Source organism: Phytophthora cinnamomi (genome assembly GCF_018691715.1).
Source record: "Phytophthora cinnamomi strain GKB4 chromosome Unknown Contig107, whole genome shotgun sequence".
Lineage (NCBI taxonomy): Eukaryota > Oomycota > Peronosporomycetes > Peronosporales > Peronosporaceae > Phytophthora > Phytophthora cinnamomi.
Genome location: NW_027151040.1, coordinates 3442 through 20818, shown reverse-complemented (window position 1 = coordinate 20818; position 17377 = coordinate 3442). Strand labels below are relative to the sequence as shown.

At 52.0% G+C, this 17377-nt stretch overlaps 2 protein-coding genes across 2 annotated transcripts; one reads left to right on the top strand and one right to left on the bottom strand.

The window, feature by feature from the left end:
* Window positions 1-12306: 12306 nt before the first annotated feature.
* On the top strand, window positions 12307-14538 carry IUM83_17238 (Protease 2; the record flags this gene model as incomplete). Its single annotated transcript, XM_067942175.1, has 1 exon — window positions 12307-14538. One exon carries the CDS (start codon window positions 12307-12309, stop codon window positions 14536-14538), a length of 2232 nt encoding a protein of 743 aa, XP_067782423.1.
* A 93-nt stretch (window positions 14539-14631) lies between these two features.
* On the bottom strand, window positions 14632-15996 carry IUM83_17237 (uncharacterized protein; the record flags this gene model as incomplete). Its single annotated transcript, XM_067942174.1, has 1 exon — window positions 14632-15996. One exon carries the CDS (start codon window positions 15994-15996, stop codon window positions 14632-14634), a length of 1365 nt encoding a protein of 454 aa, XP_067782421.1.
* Between the last annotated feature and the right edge of the window lie 1381 nt (window positions 15997-17377).

Genomic DNA, 17377 nt, shown 5'->3' with positions numbered 1-17377 from the left:
TCTAGGTGCTAATAATACAGACGCCTTTTCAATTCGACCCCTCATTCAGTTGCATACCGGTAACTGAAAACAGCAATTATTTTTTTGCCGGATACACTGTCCCGGTAATGGGGGGGGGGGGTATCCACTACAAACCAGTGAAGTCGGAACCGCCATAGGACGAAACCCGGTGGAGCGCGCCACGAAGTGACATCCGCAGTCTGGTTACACGCCACTTCAAAATACTCTGTCGTTTCCTCCATGATGATGGTGCTGTAGTGATGTAACTCCACTAAAATCCTCGCTACCGTTCGGTATGAGGTTAGGTTCACCAACAACACACGCTTTCCCTTTCCGGGTAGGGCCAGCGATTGTTGGATCAATACCTGAAGACCAGGAACGATCCCATACACCGGGTCGGTTGCAAGCACTTCTGTGCGGCCAGGTTGTCTTCGATCAACCCAAAACCTGCACCGCTTAGCCACGAGCTAGGGCTAGGTTGATATTTAGCGCTCTCGCGCAACCCCTGCAGCCCCTCATAATAAAGGGTACCGGCTGGTAAGGCCTAGTACAGGGGGGGGAGGTAATCCTCTGACGGTAGGTAAATACACTCGGGGACACTCCTGTCCCACAAATATATAGTGAACGTCTATGTAAAATCGCTCCTGCCTCTCCAGCCACACCAACTCTTGGCCTAGCCTAGGTGAACTCTCGGTCAAGCAACCTTAAGCTCCCCAACAGGCATCCTCACGCAGCCGAGCGTGTCCAGGCACTATAATTAGCTAGCTACACTTACCGAAGTCGGACTTGACCCTTGTTGGCTTTGCTCATGGGGATTTGTGATGATTTTTGCCGAATGAGGCGATGCTAATAGGCTGAAGGTAGCGCTAGTGACTGGCTGGGGGTTAATTAAGGGATAACAGGATGGTTGGCCACTGCAGTAGGGTAGGGTACGTGGGTTACCGCAAGGTTACTATCAGGTTACAGGAGATTACTCTGAGAGGGAATTTCCGTTAATTAGGACGCCGTCTGTCCGTCCTTCCAAAACTGGTGATGAATTGGTAATACACTTTAAGGTTTACGTTGATGCCGAGCCAGAAATCGCCAGTAATCGGATTTCCTTCTAGAATAGTATAGTAAACTGCCAATACAATACAACATGCTCTGCCAGTCGTGCAAACGCATTTGCAAGCGTATCATACTGAAGTAATATTGTGCTTTACGATGATTTTGCCGACCATTTTAGGCGCTAAATATGACAGGCACAATTCTTAATATGTGTGGTACCATACACATCTCTAGTTGACATCAGAACAAAATCCGTCTTCCCGTATATTTACTGACCTTGCACCGACTACTGAGCCTCATAGGGACTCGGTACACTGATGGCGAGTCACCTCAACACCTTATTACACCGACGGACAGAATGCAACAGCCACCAAAACTGACTGCAAGTCTACGTAAAACGGACGAGCATGATTAACGACGATCTGCATACCTTATATTTTCAACCAATCACATCTCGTTAAAAGAGTCGCTAATTCTGTGCCACTCACTTCGTAAAATGTGGTCAACCGCCGAGTCTCCATCAGAGCCTCCGCCCGCCGAGTTGGCGCTGCATGTGCAGTCCGAGCCTCTGCTTGAGTTGGCGCTGCAGCCGCAGTTGGAGCCCCGTCCGGTCGACGCGGCACTGCAGCGCGCAGAGGAGGCTGCAATTGCCAGCCGTATTTACGAGGTATACTGCTACCCCAAGCAACGCCGAATGCACTTCAGCATGCAGCAGAAACGACACGCACTGTTAGCTACAGAAGGCCTCAGTCAACGTGAAGCTGCCCAGGCGCACAAAATACATAGGGGGACAATCTCTTGGTGGGGAAAAGCGAAGGATGACATTTTTGCATTCAATGGCAGCGAGAAGACGCTTTACCGATCGCCAGGACGTCCCGAGAGCATCCCCTTTCCAGCGGACCCCATTACGTTCATGAAGGACGTTCGTCGTGAGAGCCAACCCCTCACCGCAGTACAAAACCAGCTATAAAAATACATCTTCCTCTTTGTAATTGATAGCTGTTGCAAATCGTGAAAATAAAATGGATGTCGCTACTTGACATCTGTTTCAACAAATTGGGGTGGTTGTTGCATTCTGTCCGTCGGTGTACTCGTAATCGCATTATTTATGCACGCAGCGGTGTAAGGACGCCTGTTGATAAAGTCAGGCAAAACTGCAACTGCCCAACCACATTTGCACTTTCTAAAGTGCAATTATGGCGCTTTTAGCGTAATTCGAGGTTTTCACCGATTTATGAACATCGATGAGTCGTAAATCCACCCAATGGTCATACCGGAATCTGCTCTTTTGGTCCCCAAGGACAAGTCAGGCAGCGGAACGAGCTGCAGCTACAGACGCGATGTCAACGTAGGCGAAGTCATTCTTCGAGTTTCAACCATGAAAGTGTAGGACCCTCAGGTTTCATCGCCTACCTTAATAAATTTAATTGTAAAAACTTGTGCGTGTATCCATATGTCGGAAGTGGGAGTAGTGTCTGTAGTACTAAAGTACTATTCTACTATTCGGTGTATTGATCAGACTCAGAAGAGATGGCTGTATTCCAAGGCAGAGCCAGGGAATTGTGTTTTCCACTTCAGAAGTGTACTTCCGGTATACCGGTACACAGCGGTACATTGGCGGTGGCTACACCGCATACCAACCGATGAACGCGTGGCGTTCTCCCTCACTTTGACTTCAGACCAACAACCAAGCAACTAAGAAGGGGGTTACCTTACCCAGCTACGCCATTATCACCCGCGGGACCACCGGCCAAGCCACCCCCAGCTCCTCGTCACCCAGAGCCGTAACGACTTCATCGGATAGCAAGCTCCCTGCGGCTGCTGCTGGCGTCGCTCCTCCTGACGTAGTGGACGTCACGGGCGCGGACGAGCCATGAGCGACGGCGCCTGCGAGGCGCACGTCCGAACCCGCACCACCACGCACGAGCAAGCGGGCGACACTGAAGCCTGTCTCTGGTGAAGCTGTGGCCGACGCCCACAAGGGCAAGAAGAAGGTGCCGAAGCACGTCATAGTGGCATCGACTCCGACTCCGACCTGGAGGATAAGCCGCTGGCTCCACCTGCGAAGAGGCCGAAGAAGACGGTGGCCTCGGTGAGGACCAAACAAGCCAAAGCGGTGGCGGTCGCGAAGCGTCCGGCGGCGGGTTCGACATGCACGAGTTCATGTCATCGTTTTCGCCAGAACCGCACGTGAGGAGAGCACCGCGACCGAGGAAAGAACCGTGTTCGAGGTATTCGCGGCTCAGGCCAGCGCGATCGCTGCGGACGTCGTAACCCAGGACGACCCTGCTGTTCGCGCTCAAGTGTAAACCCTGCAAGCCGAGATAGAACCGCTCCGTGCGCTGGTAGCCCGGCAAGAAGTTGCCCAGTTACCTGTGATCCACGCCTCCGTCCTGCATACAAGCCCGTCGCCCCGAACAGCAAGGGCGAGCTGCCGTCAGCGGAGGTGTGCTACCTCACGACGGCTAGCTTCCCGGACGGGGCGAAGAAGGCGAAGGGCGACTACAATCCTCCGCAAGCCCACCTACTGGCCGCGAGTCGTATGTCCCGTGCCTTTGGCTCGGAGACAGGTAAGCCCCTGTCTGCGATTTCGTTTGTGTTGTGATTGCGGGAGCTCGAGTCGGCCAAGTTCCGGACGACGCCTGCGGTGCTGATGGCGATCTTCAGCGGACGTCTCGGGTCGCGCGGTCTCACGATCATGGACTTCAAAGAATCGTCGGAGATGACGACGCTGGAAGGCGGCTCCACGAACGCGAACTTCTCCAGCGACTCCAGCCCATCGGCCTCGCTGCCTCCTGCTTCAATCAAGTGCGCGAGCTACGAGGACATTTTGGATGCTCTCCACGTCTGACCTCCCTCGACCAGGAGGTGTGGTACGACCACATGCGCAAGCTCTCGTCAAGTCTTCCCCACATCGTGGCCAAGAACAAGTCGGCCGATCCTGAGAACACGCCAGCGCGAGCGGAGATTTTTCCGCGAGACCGTCTGTTTTGCCTATCACCCAGCTCCACCCGACGCCAAAACACCGGTTCTGCCGGGGAGTCAGGAGGACAGTACCGGCACCGGCACCGCCGCCGCTTGCACGGGCATTTTGACATAACGGTCCGGGTCGGCCATACAGCCACCCACAACTATACAGCCAGTACCGGTCATACAGCCAGTACATTCATTTAACCGTATACGTAGAGCGTCAGTTCTGACTACATTGCAAGATGTTCTGTGTGCTTTACTTCACGGAAGCGATCTGAGCGCTGCTACAGAGCCAGTATCGCGGACAGTCACGTCACCGGGATCGGTGCACCAGCCTCCGAGCCGCGGCGTCAAGTTCTCCCCTAAAGATGAAGACCGGTTGCGCACTGGAACCGCACCGCGGCCAAGCCACCTGCGCCCTGTCGTCAGCGTTAAGGCCACAGCAGCGATGTATTCGAACGCCCGTGGAAGAAGCGATCTATTGCGCGTTACTAGCAAAACCACTCTGGCTCAGGCTATGGAGAAAATTGACATTATGCTACCGCCAGATAATTACCCAATGTCGCGACCGGGAGTGGCAGGGCCCGAGTTCCTTCTGGATACTCCGCTGAGAAAGGCACTATCGGAGTGTGGTGAAGTGGCAATCAAGAAAAGTTCCTCGAGAAGGACGATGTCCATAAATCACCAACTAGGACCAAGACGGATCCAGATCCAGGAAAGGCAATGAAGGAAGAAGGAGGGAGAAGGCTCGCGATCCGGCTAGGTGACGCCCGAGCGTCAGGAGTGGAGGAGACAGCCGATCCGGAGCTGTCGCTATCGATCAGAGCAAGTAGAAGTTACCGGATCTAGGCCCGGACAAAGTCGGCGAGCCTAGAGCCGAAGGAACGCACGCGTGAGCGCAGAGAACGACGGAATCGGCTGAGTGGGACCGCGACAGGGCAGGATTGGCGGCCGACCGGGACAGGTTACACCGTTCACTCTATTTAGTCGTGCAACGACTAATTGCGGTCTAAAGCCCTGATGGCACGTGTGCCCCACGATGAATTAAGGTGCATGATCATATCCGGTGTATGACTAATATCGGTTTGTTCTGACATTGACTTTTTCACCCCATTTTTTCACGTCTCGGACAAACGATGGCATTGGTAGAGTGGTCTAGCGACGTCGTTCTACGCGGTGTATCGCGGGTTCGAGTCCGTCCGCAGCGATGACATAGACGATCCCCTTCGGGGGATCTGAAACGCCTTGTAAGTCCTTTTGTTAAGTAAATTGTGCACAATAACAAAGTATATTAATCAGAGATTAAGTATGGAAGAACCTTGGTTGTATCCATCGGAAAAATCGTCAGGATACACAGCGACGATTTTTTCGCAGTCCTTGATTTAGCTGTTTGACCTTCCTGACGCCATCAACAGAAATGTCCAACCCACACTGTATCATCGACTTCTTGGCCCAATTCAGACCTTTTTCATCTACTTCTTCGTTCACAAGTCTAATGCATTCCGCTGCTAGCTCTAAGGAGAATGCTTTGCCAGGGTTAGACAACTTACCAGACGAAGAAGTTCCAGTCTCCATTGCGTATTGCTTCCATGTTACGACGCTCATACAGTTGACACCAGTGCTCTTTAATCTCTGAATCAGAAATCGGTCGGCTGGACGGACTTTGTCGGTTGCATGTGGCTGAAACAAGTTCACACACGTTCGCAAACCGCGTGCAACTTTTCTACCTCTTCCCCACAATGTCCACTCGCATTGTCCATCCACAAAGTTCTTGCAGCAGCAAAAGGACCACCAGGTCCCCAACATCGAGGCTCTTCAAGCCACTCCTTCATGATACGTCCATTTATAAACGCACTGGGAGACGATCTGTAGCAAACTCCTTTCACATTGTCTTGCAGTCCCTTAATTGGATAGCTAGAGCTTTTGTTCTTGATGATGAACATTGGACAAAGGAGTCGAGCATCCGACCCACCTTTCACCAGCACACACATCGTGATTCCCTCACGGCCTACTCATGCACACGTGTTAGCTTTAATATTACTTGGAAATCCGCAACCGCAGTGACTCACCAGATACGATACTCCGATATTTTACTGACTCTGACCCGACGAAGTCAAGTGTCTTGCCATCGTCGAGACCAATGACGAAATGACTTTCATCCATGTTGTATTGATGCTCAGGGTTGAGCGTTCCCTCCCCAACTGTCGTTTCAATTTGCCGAGGTGAACAGCAATTGAACGATCGACCTGCATCTGCTTGGCTTCGTGTACTTGCTTCTTGCGTTTATGACGCCTGTAAACGATATTATAGCGCTCTAGAAAGTCTCGTACTCTGCGTTTCGTCACCATGCTTGTAAAAGGCTTGCTGTTAAGACTGAACCGAGGGTTGTAAACGAGATGATGGCTGTCATCGATTAATACCTTTCCAATATCGATAACAAGAGACGTAAACATCTTGCAACCAGCACGACGTAGGCGCTGAAACTCAGCTAGAAGTCTCGGGTAGAGCCACTGCCAGTGCTCACCTAGTTTTTGTCCTCGCCCACTGAAGGCTTTAATCGCAAACTGGTGCCGGTTCCATTGACTTCCAGTTGCATACTTTTGCTGCTTGGGGTCCGCGAGACGAGCTGCCGTGTCCTTCCGTTTGTTCCACCAGTCCCTGGCTTTGTTCATGCTGACAACCCGGTCTACAGACCGAAAGAGCGCTGAAATTTTTTTTTAACCGTACGCCCCACTAGCCCTTTTCTACCATGAAGAGCTTTGTCGATCTCCATCCACTCGGTGCATCGAACGCGGTTACGTAAGGGGACGACCTGCTGCAGGCTTCTTTTGACCTCACTGGTCATTTTCTTTTCCGGAAATGAGGAAACTAAACGGGTGAACACAGAGCTTTTGCGATTGAAGCAGTAAATGACTACAACGACGTTTGAAGTACTGTGCATGACTAATTTTGATACACGACTAATGGTGGTGCACCTACTACCAAATGCCGTTTAAGTACGAAGCATGGCTATTTAAATCGCACGACTAAATAGTGTGAACGGTGTACCGATCGGGCATACGGATCGAGGCAGATCGCCGATCGACATACAGGTTTGAGAAATTTCGCGATCGGCATACGGATTCGGGCAGATCGCCGATCGACGGAGGATGGGAAGCATCCGGGGGGCGTAGCCAGGGCAGGAATCCAGTCGACGTCAAGTTGTAGGATTAGAGTATGGATGGTAGACTGTAGGAAGACACAGGCTAAGCATAAATCAGAACTGAATTTGCATCCAAGGGCACAAGTCTTCACATCTCGGGGAATCGCATTGGTCCCGACCAAGTTACAGGAAGAAGGTAGTTGATCTAGCAGTTTGGGTTAAGCCTGGAGTAATACATTGACCAGCTTTCCTTGCTCTAGTGATCTACTGTTTGTGTGTAAGCCCTCGATCGACCGGAGTTATTTGCTTGACCGGCGACCGTTTCACCTCTCACCGAACTCGATCCCGCTATAGGAAGCGGCAAGCAACTCAAGGGAAGGAACAACAAAGGAACGCCTACGAAAAGGCAACAACAGGCTCCGGATCAACTCCAGGTCACTCGATCGGAGCTGAAGACACTTAATTGAGGCACACAATCGGACACAGAGCTAATATTCCCGCGCTGCTCCACCTAATTTCCCCGTGTCACGCCAAGACATTCAATCTTCACCAAGTGCTGCATCTTCGGAGCCCCGAGGGAGCAGATGCAACCCGCCGACGGGTACACTCAGCCGATCACGGATCGTTGGGGGACCCCACCGTTAGTCGGTGTCTGGGCACTGGTGGAGAGCTCGATCTTGCCTTAACCAGATTTTGGCTGATCCCAGGAGTGTGCACAGCGGTCGGGCGTTTCCCTGCCAACTTTTGTCGAAATGGTGCGCGAGCTGACGTGGCAGTGCTATCTTACGCCTTCGGGATTCGTTACGACGAGTAATCCTTGCGAGACCTTCAATCGCGCATTTAAACGCGACTACACGCAGAAGCGAAAGCTGAAGATTGTGCTGCTGTTCGAGCTGATGCGTGACTGCTGAAGCCACCGGTCAATGATGTCGCTCGTTTTCCTTCAGCACCGGAAGTCAGACCCGCTCCTTCAAGCTGGGGCAGCATTGTTGCGCACGAGCAGGTATCTCCGGGAACATATGCACGATCGCAGCAGCGTCAACCTCTTGACTGACGACATCAGGGGCTACATCGCTCGGGTCCTTGTAGTGCAGCCACCGCGGTTCCACATTCGTTCGCGTGGTGGGTTGGAAGAGGCCTTTGATGTGGCCGCTCAATTCTCGCAAGAGTGGAAGTAGGGTCGCAGTCGGAAACGGGATGACCCGTGGAACTCACGACCGGGCCCTGTCCGTGCCGCTATCATGCGAAGATGCAGCGCTGCGTTCGCTTGTTTTTCGCCTTGCGGAACCATGTTGACGGAACTAATGAGCAGCTATGGTGAACCGGACCGTAAGCGTGACAATGATGGCAAGGCGGACAAGGGGTGGGGCCTGGCCGTCCCATCAATGCTGGGCAAGCCCTACAGAAAGATTAATACAGAGTAGGCAACAGTTAGCATGTTGGAATATGTACATAGCGTCACTGTGATAATTACCGAACTTGTTGTCCGCTGGTAGACTATGCTGTAGCTCAGCACCAATCTGCCAGTACCTGCGTCCCCAGCAGCGGCATCCCGAGCATCAGCTGCTCCACCAACCCGGATAAGATAGATATAGCGGTCGCGTACAGCCTTCCCGCTGCGGCCCCATGCTACGGCAGCTGCACGTTGCACGCGCCGGCGCTTAAGCACGCCCCTGATCATAGTAAATGCAACATTCATAGCTGTATCAGCGCCTCCAACTCCGCGGGAGCTTACTGGCATTTCAGCTCTAGCCGCGCTCACGACTCAACAGCGTGTAGCTTAGACAGAACGTACTCTAAGCAGTGGCAGTGATCGAGCTGCGCAGCGGCACCTGGTGGCCGCGGCGATCCGGCGATGAGAACATCCAGCGGCTCGCCGGGATATAGAGTGCCATCGCTTGTGTCCACACTGCAGGCCGCCTGTAGTCCCCCGTGCCTTCCGCCGTGCTCCAGTACTCGCGCTCCAGACCGCCCGTGTGAAATGTTCGCAGGCATATGGCTGCAGCGGCCAAAAGATGGTTCGGAAAACGTTCTTTATTTTATGTACTGCTGACCTTCGATTTGCTGTCCACAGATTTTGTTCCTTGCGCATGTGTTGGGATGTCTTTCATTGTGTTTTGCAGAGAATATGTTGTGCTTGTGGTATTTTCTCTATGCAAGCGCCTCTCCTAATTCTATCTCAGTGGCACTGGTTTTACGCCCCCTTCATGGTGTCATTCTCGATGTACATCGGCGTCGCGGCATCTTTGGCGGCTCGACGGCGTCGGTAAAAGTCGACAAAATGCGAGCCACAGTCAAGAAATTGTACCGTAAAATTATGGTTAAGATTCACGTTGGCGCTGTCCAGACAACGCTTGGAACCTGGAACCTGACAAAAATTAGTGACATTTTGCCAGGTTCCAGGGAAAACGTGTTCAGCGTCATCACGTTTTGTCCTGTAACATGAGAAAAGGCCACTAAAAGCCCCAGGAATAACCCCGCTTCAGTGCCCTTTTTCAAAAGCTCCTGGAATCTGGGACTTCTACAATCAAATAGTCTGTCCTCACATCCAAGGTTCACAAACTCGCCGAATTACCCCCCCCCCCCCCCCCCCCCCCCCCCCCCCCCCTCACAGAAGCGATAAACGCAAGCAGCGGGACGCTTCACGCTTCATGAGAGCGGCTCGCCGACTGAACCGCCCACGCCGGAGCCATCAGACCCCCCCTCCATTCCGAAGCGCAAGTGGTCTGAGCAGCGAGTCAAGTCGCATCTGTATAACCTTACCGTAGAGACCAACGCCGTCTCGGTGGTGCTTGCTTCTTGCGAAACAAGTCCTCTTCTGTGAAGAAAGCCCACCCTCCCTCCCTGTCAGAATCAATGTTCGAAATGGTTGTGCGCTAGACTCGTGTAGCTGAACACGCGGCAAATCCTGGAACCTGGGGCCTTTTTCTCAGGTTCCAGATCTCAGTTTTGTCTGAACGGGGCCATTAGATATTTATCTTGGTATTTAATACCAAGCAGTGCTAAATAGTACTGGAGATTTGTATCACTTACTGAACTCATAAGTATCAGTATTATTTTGTAGTGAAAAGTACTAGGAAGTATGTCCCGGTAGTATTACTATTTTACTAGATTGTACAATCGAGTGCTACTGGCAATCCCTGCCCAATCTTTGGCGGAATCGTATAGTACATTTCACAGGATCCTATCCTATGGATATCTTTCCCGATTCAGGTTAGTCACGCGATTCGCTTCACATTGTGATTCTCAATCTTGCTAAAAAGACACTACCGCTGTAAAACCTGTAATAATGCCCCCATCCCTTTAATAGTACCCCACCCCAAAAACTGGGTGGGGACTTGCGAATAATGCCCCATCCCTGTTTTTAGTACCCCACCCTGATCCAAATTATCGGAATTATTATGCTTTGCAATGCGTTTGTCGTTTTCACCTAGTGTTTTGCCCGAGTTATAATATCTGGCGCCCGATATAAAAACAGATGGCCACTAACTCGACCAAGTTATTTTCACCAGCCTCGATCTCGATCTCGATTTACGCTATCTGTGGTCGAATTGCCGATCCAAAAACGCAATTCGGGCCGATTTATTTTAAATCGCGATGACTGTGTACGGATTATAATGCCTCGCTTTATATATATATAATTTGCAATTGGACACTTACATCTGGACACTTGACGAGTGGTCGGCAGATCGCGCTGCCGATCTGTCGAAGCACCGCAGTTTCCGAAAACCTTCATCGTGCACAAGTGCAGCATGCACTCTATCGACTACCATTGACGAGCTGTTTTTCTTATGCATGTGTATGGAATCTGTATGCAGTATGTTAGCGATATATTTTGGCTTAACGTGCGAACACTGCAACGTTGGTACAAGTTGTTTTTGACCGATGGTGTGGTTGATGAAGGAGATCGAACTAACCGCTCGTCGCGTTGGCCGAGTGTCGTGGTTACCCGTGTTCGAAAGTACGTGAAAGCCCACCCTACATTTTTATTTAGAGGAGCTACAGCAGTTCATACGAAACGCTTTTCCTAAAGTGAAATGGTAGTGCAGTATCATGTGGTCTTACATGGCGGAGTGCAGCTCGCGCCAAAGAGAAGCGGAAAGCCGAGTGATGCAGGAGCCGCACGTGCACTCACAGACGAAGCTAATGAGCCGTTAAACACATCCAATAGAGCCGTACCGGAGTAGCAGTGGCCGGCGACGTTACCTCGGTGTCCTGAGAACCAACGATGCGCCCGTTAAGTTAAGTAGGAAGAGGTGGTGCGACTTTCCTACGCCTGGAGGTCGATTTACTACAGTCTCGCATTTTTATGTCTTCGAATTATTTTATCTCAGAGATCGATCTAAGCCCTAAATCCGAGCGACAAAATATCTGCAAACCACAATATCAGATGATCGTAGACATCATAAGCAATAATAAACTTTGGCGCTTAAAACAAGGTCTCGCCGGTTTGGTTCGATCTCTTCCATTGTCAAATTTGAGTCGTGACAATGAAGCGTAAGTTCACCGTGGAAGAGAAGTTGCAGACTACCTGTGGTTCAAGCCTCTCAAGGACAACATTATGACAAGCATTGACGAGTGGAAAATGAGCGACAACTTTCAGTACACTCGTGGTGGTAACGTGAAAGTACCGGGAAACGATGTGGTTCGAAGCTGGCTGACCCGTGCTTGGAAAGTTGTGTCCAGCGAGACCATCATCACAAGCTTCCGTCGTTGTTTCCTCGGAGCGGATGATCCACTCTCTCTGACCACGCACTCCATTTACGGAGAGGCTTTTGTGGCTTTGCTGGCTGAACATCGCGCGGCTGCGTCTACCAACGACGATGTAGTTGTGGAAGCTGAAAACAGCAGCGAGTGTGAAGATGCCGACTCGTTCATCGACATCATCGGAGACGTTGACCTCTAAGCAAGCACATGCAGCTTTTAGGACTCTTCCTAAATCGACACGACTCTCGCTTGGCTACTATAGTGCCCCCTTTAATAATACCCCACCCTACCGGTAGCAGGGGGTGCTAACGGAGTGCCCCATGTGGCACTATTACAGGTTTTACAGTACAAATTAGAGGGTGACATAAGTTTGTGGGTAGCGATTTAGATCCCCCCTGGATATCTGCGAACCGCACAAAGCAAATCGACCGCGGGGTACTATGAGCAGACTCAGCGCAGTGAATCTGACGATCGGTGTCGGCACGGCCGCGGCGATGTTCGTGGTGCGGCTCCGCCGCGCGGCTTATTCGAGCTTAGCGCAGCGTGTGCGCCCGCCCGTGCTGGAGAAGCGCCCAAAGATGGTTCCGTTCGGCGCGGTGGCGGGTCAAAACCGTGGGGCTAACCCCATGAAGCCGATCTTGTACTTGGAGGACCCGTACTTCTACGCCCGAGACGACTCCCGCAAGAACGAGGAGGTGCTAGAACATCTTCGCAAGGAGAATGACTACACGGACATCAAGACGAAGCACCTCACCAATGTGCGCGCCAACGTTTACGACGAGCTGCTGTCGCACGTTCAGGAGACGGACGAGGACTACCCGTATCCGCATGGCCCCTACCTGTACTACAATCGCACAGTGAAGGGGAGCAGCTACGCGTACCACTGCCGCAAGGCTAAAACCCAAAACGCCCCAGAAGAATTGCTGCTGGACGAGAACGAGATCGCCAAGGGGCACAATCATTGCCAAGTGGCCAGTGTGTCCCCGAGCCCAGACCATCGCTATCTGGCATACATGGTGGATTTCAGCGGCTACGAAACATACACGGGCTATGTGAAAGATCTCCAGACCGGCGAGCTGCTGCCTGATCGGGTCGAAAACATCTCTAGTCTGCGCTGGGGGCAAGATGCATCTGTGCTCTACTACGCAACGCAGGACGAAGCTCACCGTCAAAACAAGCTTTGGCGCCACCAGATGGGAAGCAAAGATGCTGATGAGTTGCTGTACACGGAAGACGATGAAATCTACAGCGCGTACTTCCAGAAAGCTCGCAGTGGGAAGTATATGTTTTTGCTGTCATCCAGCAGCGAAACTAGCGAGGTTTCATTCATCGACCTAGACAACCCAGCAAAGCCTCCGCAACTTGTTGCCAAACGCCAGAAGGGTTTGATTTATGGAGTGGACCATTTTGCCGATAGTTTCTACATCGTGACGAACAAGGACAAAGCGACAAACTTTAAGCTGATGAGAACGCCAGTGACGTCCCCGGGCCAGGAGCACTGGGTGGACGTATTCCCCTACGACGAAAACATCAAGGTGGACGATATTGACTGCTTCAAGGACTTCATGGTCATGGAGGGTCGACAGGGTGGATATTCGCAGCTCTGGATCATTGTCCCAGAAGGTGATAAACACTCACGCCACCAGATCACCTTTAAGGAGTCCAGCTACACTGTGTCGGGGTCCGTTAACCGTGATTTCGATACTGGCAAGTACCGCTTCATTTACTCGTCAATGACCACTCCGTGGACGACGTTCGACTACGATATCAACACTCGCGAGTCGACATTGTTGAAAGAGAAACCTGTTCCGAACTACAACCGCACTCTCTACAAGACGGAACGCTTGGAAGCTAAGGCCAGCGACGGAACCATGGTGCCCATCTCGCTTGTGTACCGGTCCGACATGCGCTCGGAGGACCGCCAGCCACTGCATCTCTATGGCTATGGCTCGTACGAAATTCCGATTGACCCAAGCTTCGTTTCGTCTATTCTGCCCCTGCTGGACCGTGGTGTGATTTATGCAATCGCGCATATCCGAGGCGGTGGTGAAATGGGCCGGACGTGGTATGAGGACGCAAAGTACAAGAAGAAAATCAACACCTTCACGGACTTCATCAGCTGTGCAGAGCATCTTATCAGTGCAGGATACACGAGTTCCAGCAAGATGACTTGTGAAGGTCGCAGTGCTGGTGGGTTGCTTATGGGTGCCGTGCTGAACATGCGCCCGGACCTTTTCACGGCTGCGATTGCTGGTGTGCCATTTGTGGATGTGATGAACACCATGAGCGATGCCTCGATCCCATTGACAACTGGAGAATGGGAAGAGTGGGGAAACCCGAATGAGAAGGAGTATTTCGAGTACATGCTGAGCTACTCACCCTACGAAAATGTGAAGCAGCAAGCCTACCCGAATATTCTTGTCACAAGTGGTCTTTACGACCCACGTGTGGCATACTGGGAGCCCACAAAGTGGGTCGCGAAGCTGCGTGATATGAAAAGCGACCAGAATGAGGTGCTATTGAAGATGGACTTGTCGTCGGGCCACTTCAGTGCCAGCGATCGCTACCACTACTTAAAGGAGAAGGCATTTGACCTGGCGTATCTGCTAGATCATATGAAGGCAATCAAGGACATTGACACGAAGGCTCCCAAAGCCGTCGCAAAGCTCTAGGACACTCAATTAGATCGCTCATATTCGGTAGCTATCATGTAGAACCGAGTCGGAGCTGATTGAGTAATTCCATTTGAACGAATATGGTGCCTCCTACTTCTTGCGCTTTCGACTGTCGCCCTCTTGAAGATTTTTCTCCGCTTTAGCCGCTTCAGCAACCTTTGCCTTTGCGAACAGCTCAACCTCCTCCCGAAAGGCCTTTCTTTCTTTGCGCTGGGCATGAAGGATTATCTTGGAGCAGCCGTAGGCAGCTTGCGATAAGTTAAATCTCGAAAGATATAAGTGCTGCATCGCTAGGTCTTCAGAAAGCGGCGAGCAAACCTCACTTTTCAACATAGTGAGCACTTGTCCGCTCGATACACAAACTTGGATCGAGTCAGAATTGAAGCAGTGAAGAACGATGCCGCGCTGGTGTCCCATGGGTTTCACATCTGGGCGGTATGTCTTCACAATGTTGCCAACGCCAAACTTCAGCGTGTCGATCAGGTCTCGAAACTGAACGAACGTCTGGGTTTGTCTTTTCGCGACGAGGGAGGACCACATTTGTCGGGGGCGGACAGCGGAGTCCTCGCGTGTTTTCCACGGAACAGCACAGCTGTCGGCACTAGTTACACGTGGGGCTGGTTCGATGAAGTCCGGGATGATTGCCTGGTAGCTTGTGCCGACATTAGGTTTGGGGCGGCCCAAACCACTCCGGATAGCCTCGTTTTCAACGACCTCAAGGGCCTTCTTGATGTTGCTTCGGTTCGGATAATACTTGTAGCGACATACGAAGAACGTCTTCCCCTTTTCGCGATACCCGCGTTTGATTTCATCTTGAATATCAGTATACTCCTCAGGAGACACGACCTGACACACTTCAATCACTGCGTCGATTGAATTCCTGTCCTTGTGCGGGGAGAGGAACACTTCATTCTCAAGGACACCTCCCTTGATCAAGGCTTTCACCTCGTCCTTGACGTCATAAGGCTTATAGTACCACTGCGCCATGAAAGTGGATACAGCACGGTCATGCCGCTGCGAGGTCTGAACTGAGCTCACGAGAGCAACGTAAGGATCATCTGGGTCTCCCGAGTCCAGGATCACACAGTCACCTACTTGGACGTGGACATAGTCACTGGGTGAGTCGCTGTCATCGGATTCGCCATCCTTTTGCTTTTTCTCCGCCGGGGACTTGCTGTTGGGCTTCTTGGCCGTTTTCGCCGATCCAGATGCGGGTTTCGCTTTCGCTTTACTTGCTCCACGGGTTCTGGGGTCATTACTTTCCGAGTCTGACGCTGCTGCAGCTTGTTGCCTGCCTCGCGCACGCGTCACCCTCTTCGGCGAAGATTCCTCGTCGGTACTAGTAGTGTCTCCACTCCTCGCGTCCTTGAATTCCTCATCGGTCGAGCTGGAATGGTGGCCATCCACGGACCCATGAGGCTCATCCGAGTCGCCTGCATGCCCCTTGCTCGCCATGCTCGCCCCTTCGGTGCTGGAGATTGGAAGCACGAGCTTGTCTCCGTCAAACCGCTTCCGGAGACTACTCCACGGCACTGTCCACTGCTGTCGCGCACGGACGCTCTCGGAAGTGAGGCCCAACTCCTCCCTTCGTCTCGCGGTCAGCTGGCCGTCGCGCGCTGCTTTGTATTGTGCCTGTGCCTGTTGTGCTTGTGCCTGCTATTGCGCCTAAAAGAAGACGAGACAGCTATTTTGACCAATCACAAAAGAGCATTTTGTTTTATTCAAATCGAAACGCAAGCGTGAGTGGTTTAATTCGGGTATGTAGAGTGAGAGCGAGGCGAGCCAATGATGCACCCGTACCCTCCTCCACGAACCTTTAATGAAATTAAGACAAAGCGCCGTGACTTTCCCGTCGTGGGAAATTTGAGGTGGACCTCACGGTGTTTTATTCACGCCAGTTGGCTTAGGTGCATAGAAAGGAGCAATCAATTCGAGAATCTTCCACGTGGCGCACTCACTCTCAGCCAACCATTTTAGACACTGTATTATATCTCCCAAGATAAATACGAAACAACTTCTGTGAAGTCAAACTTGAAGCGTCACGACAGGAGGTACCATCACCAAACTACACGATATTAGAACAGTTTCAATGGATTGTGATGTGTCCTGTGACGGGTTTTGTGGGTCGTGAACTAGGAGGTCAGTCGCTGGGCCTGGCCCGCGAGGAGCCGCCACCTGACGTGGGTCGAATGACTACATCTGCAAGTGGATGCACTGGAACCAGTCCTGCAGTACACTGTGCGGCGATTAATCACGCAGGCAGGTTCGTCGTCCGTGGAACCATCAATCGCTAGTATGGAGTCGACTCGGATGGAGGTCGGCCTTAGATGCAGTACAACGTGGCTACAACAGAGAGGGCGCCGTGTCAAGGATGGAGAGAACACCAGAGTATCGCGGTGGGTAATGTAGGAGATGTGTTATGCATATGAGCATTCTCGGCTCGTGCCGACGAACGCTTCGTTCTTTGAGTCACGCATTTTACCGGTTAAGACAACGCCTGATAGAGTCAACAACATTCTTTCAGGTGCTACTCCACCCACGTGACCGTCTCCGCTTCCACTCGGACCCCAAGGATGCTATCACCAACAACCCGCTCGTGCGCGATCCCAACCACGGAGGGTGCGCGGCATTTGGTGGAGAAGGAGGGTGACATTCTGCTGGAGAAGGTCGCTCAGAAACGCTAATGACTGTAGACGAAGCATTAGCGAGTGGCCTATGGGAGGAAGTTTTGAGTAACTGGCAGCTTCTGCTGCTTGGACACCAAGTGCCGTGCGCTGGATCCTGGAGTGGATCACGGGGTGAGACCGGTGCAGTATCAAGAACAAGAAGGCCGCCT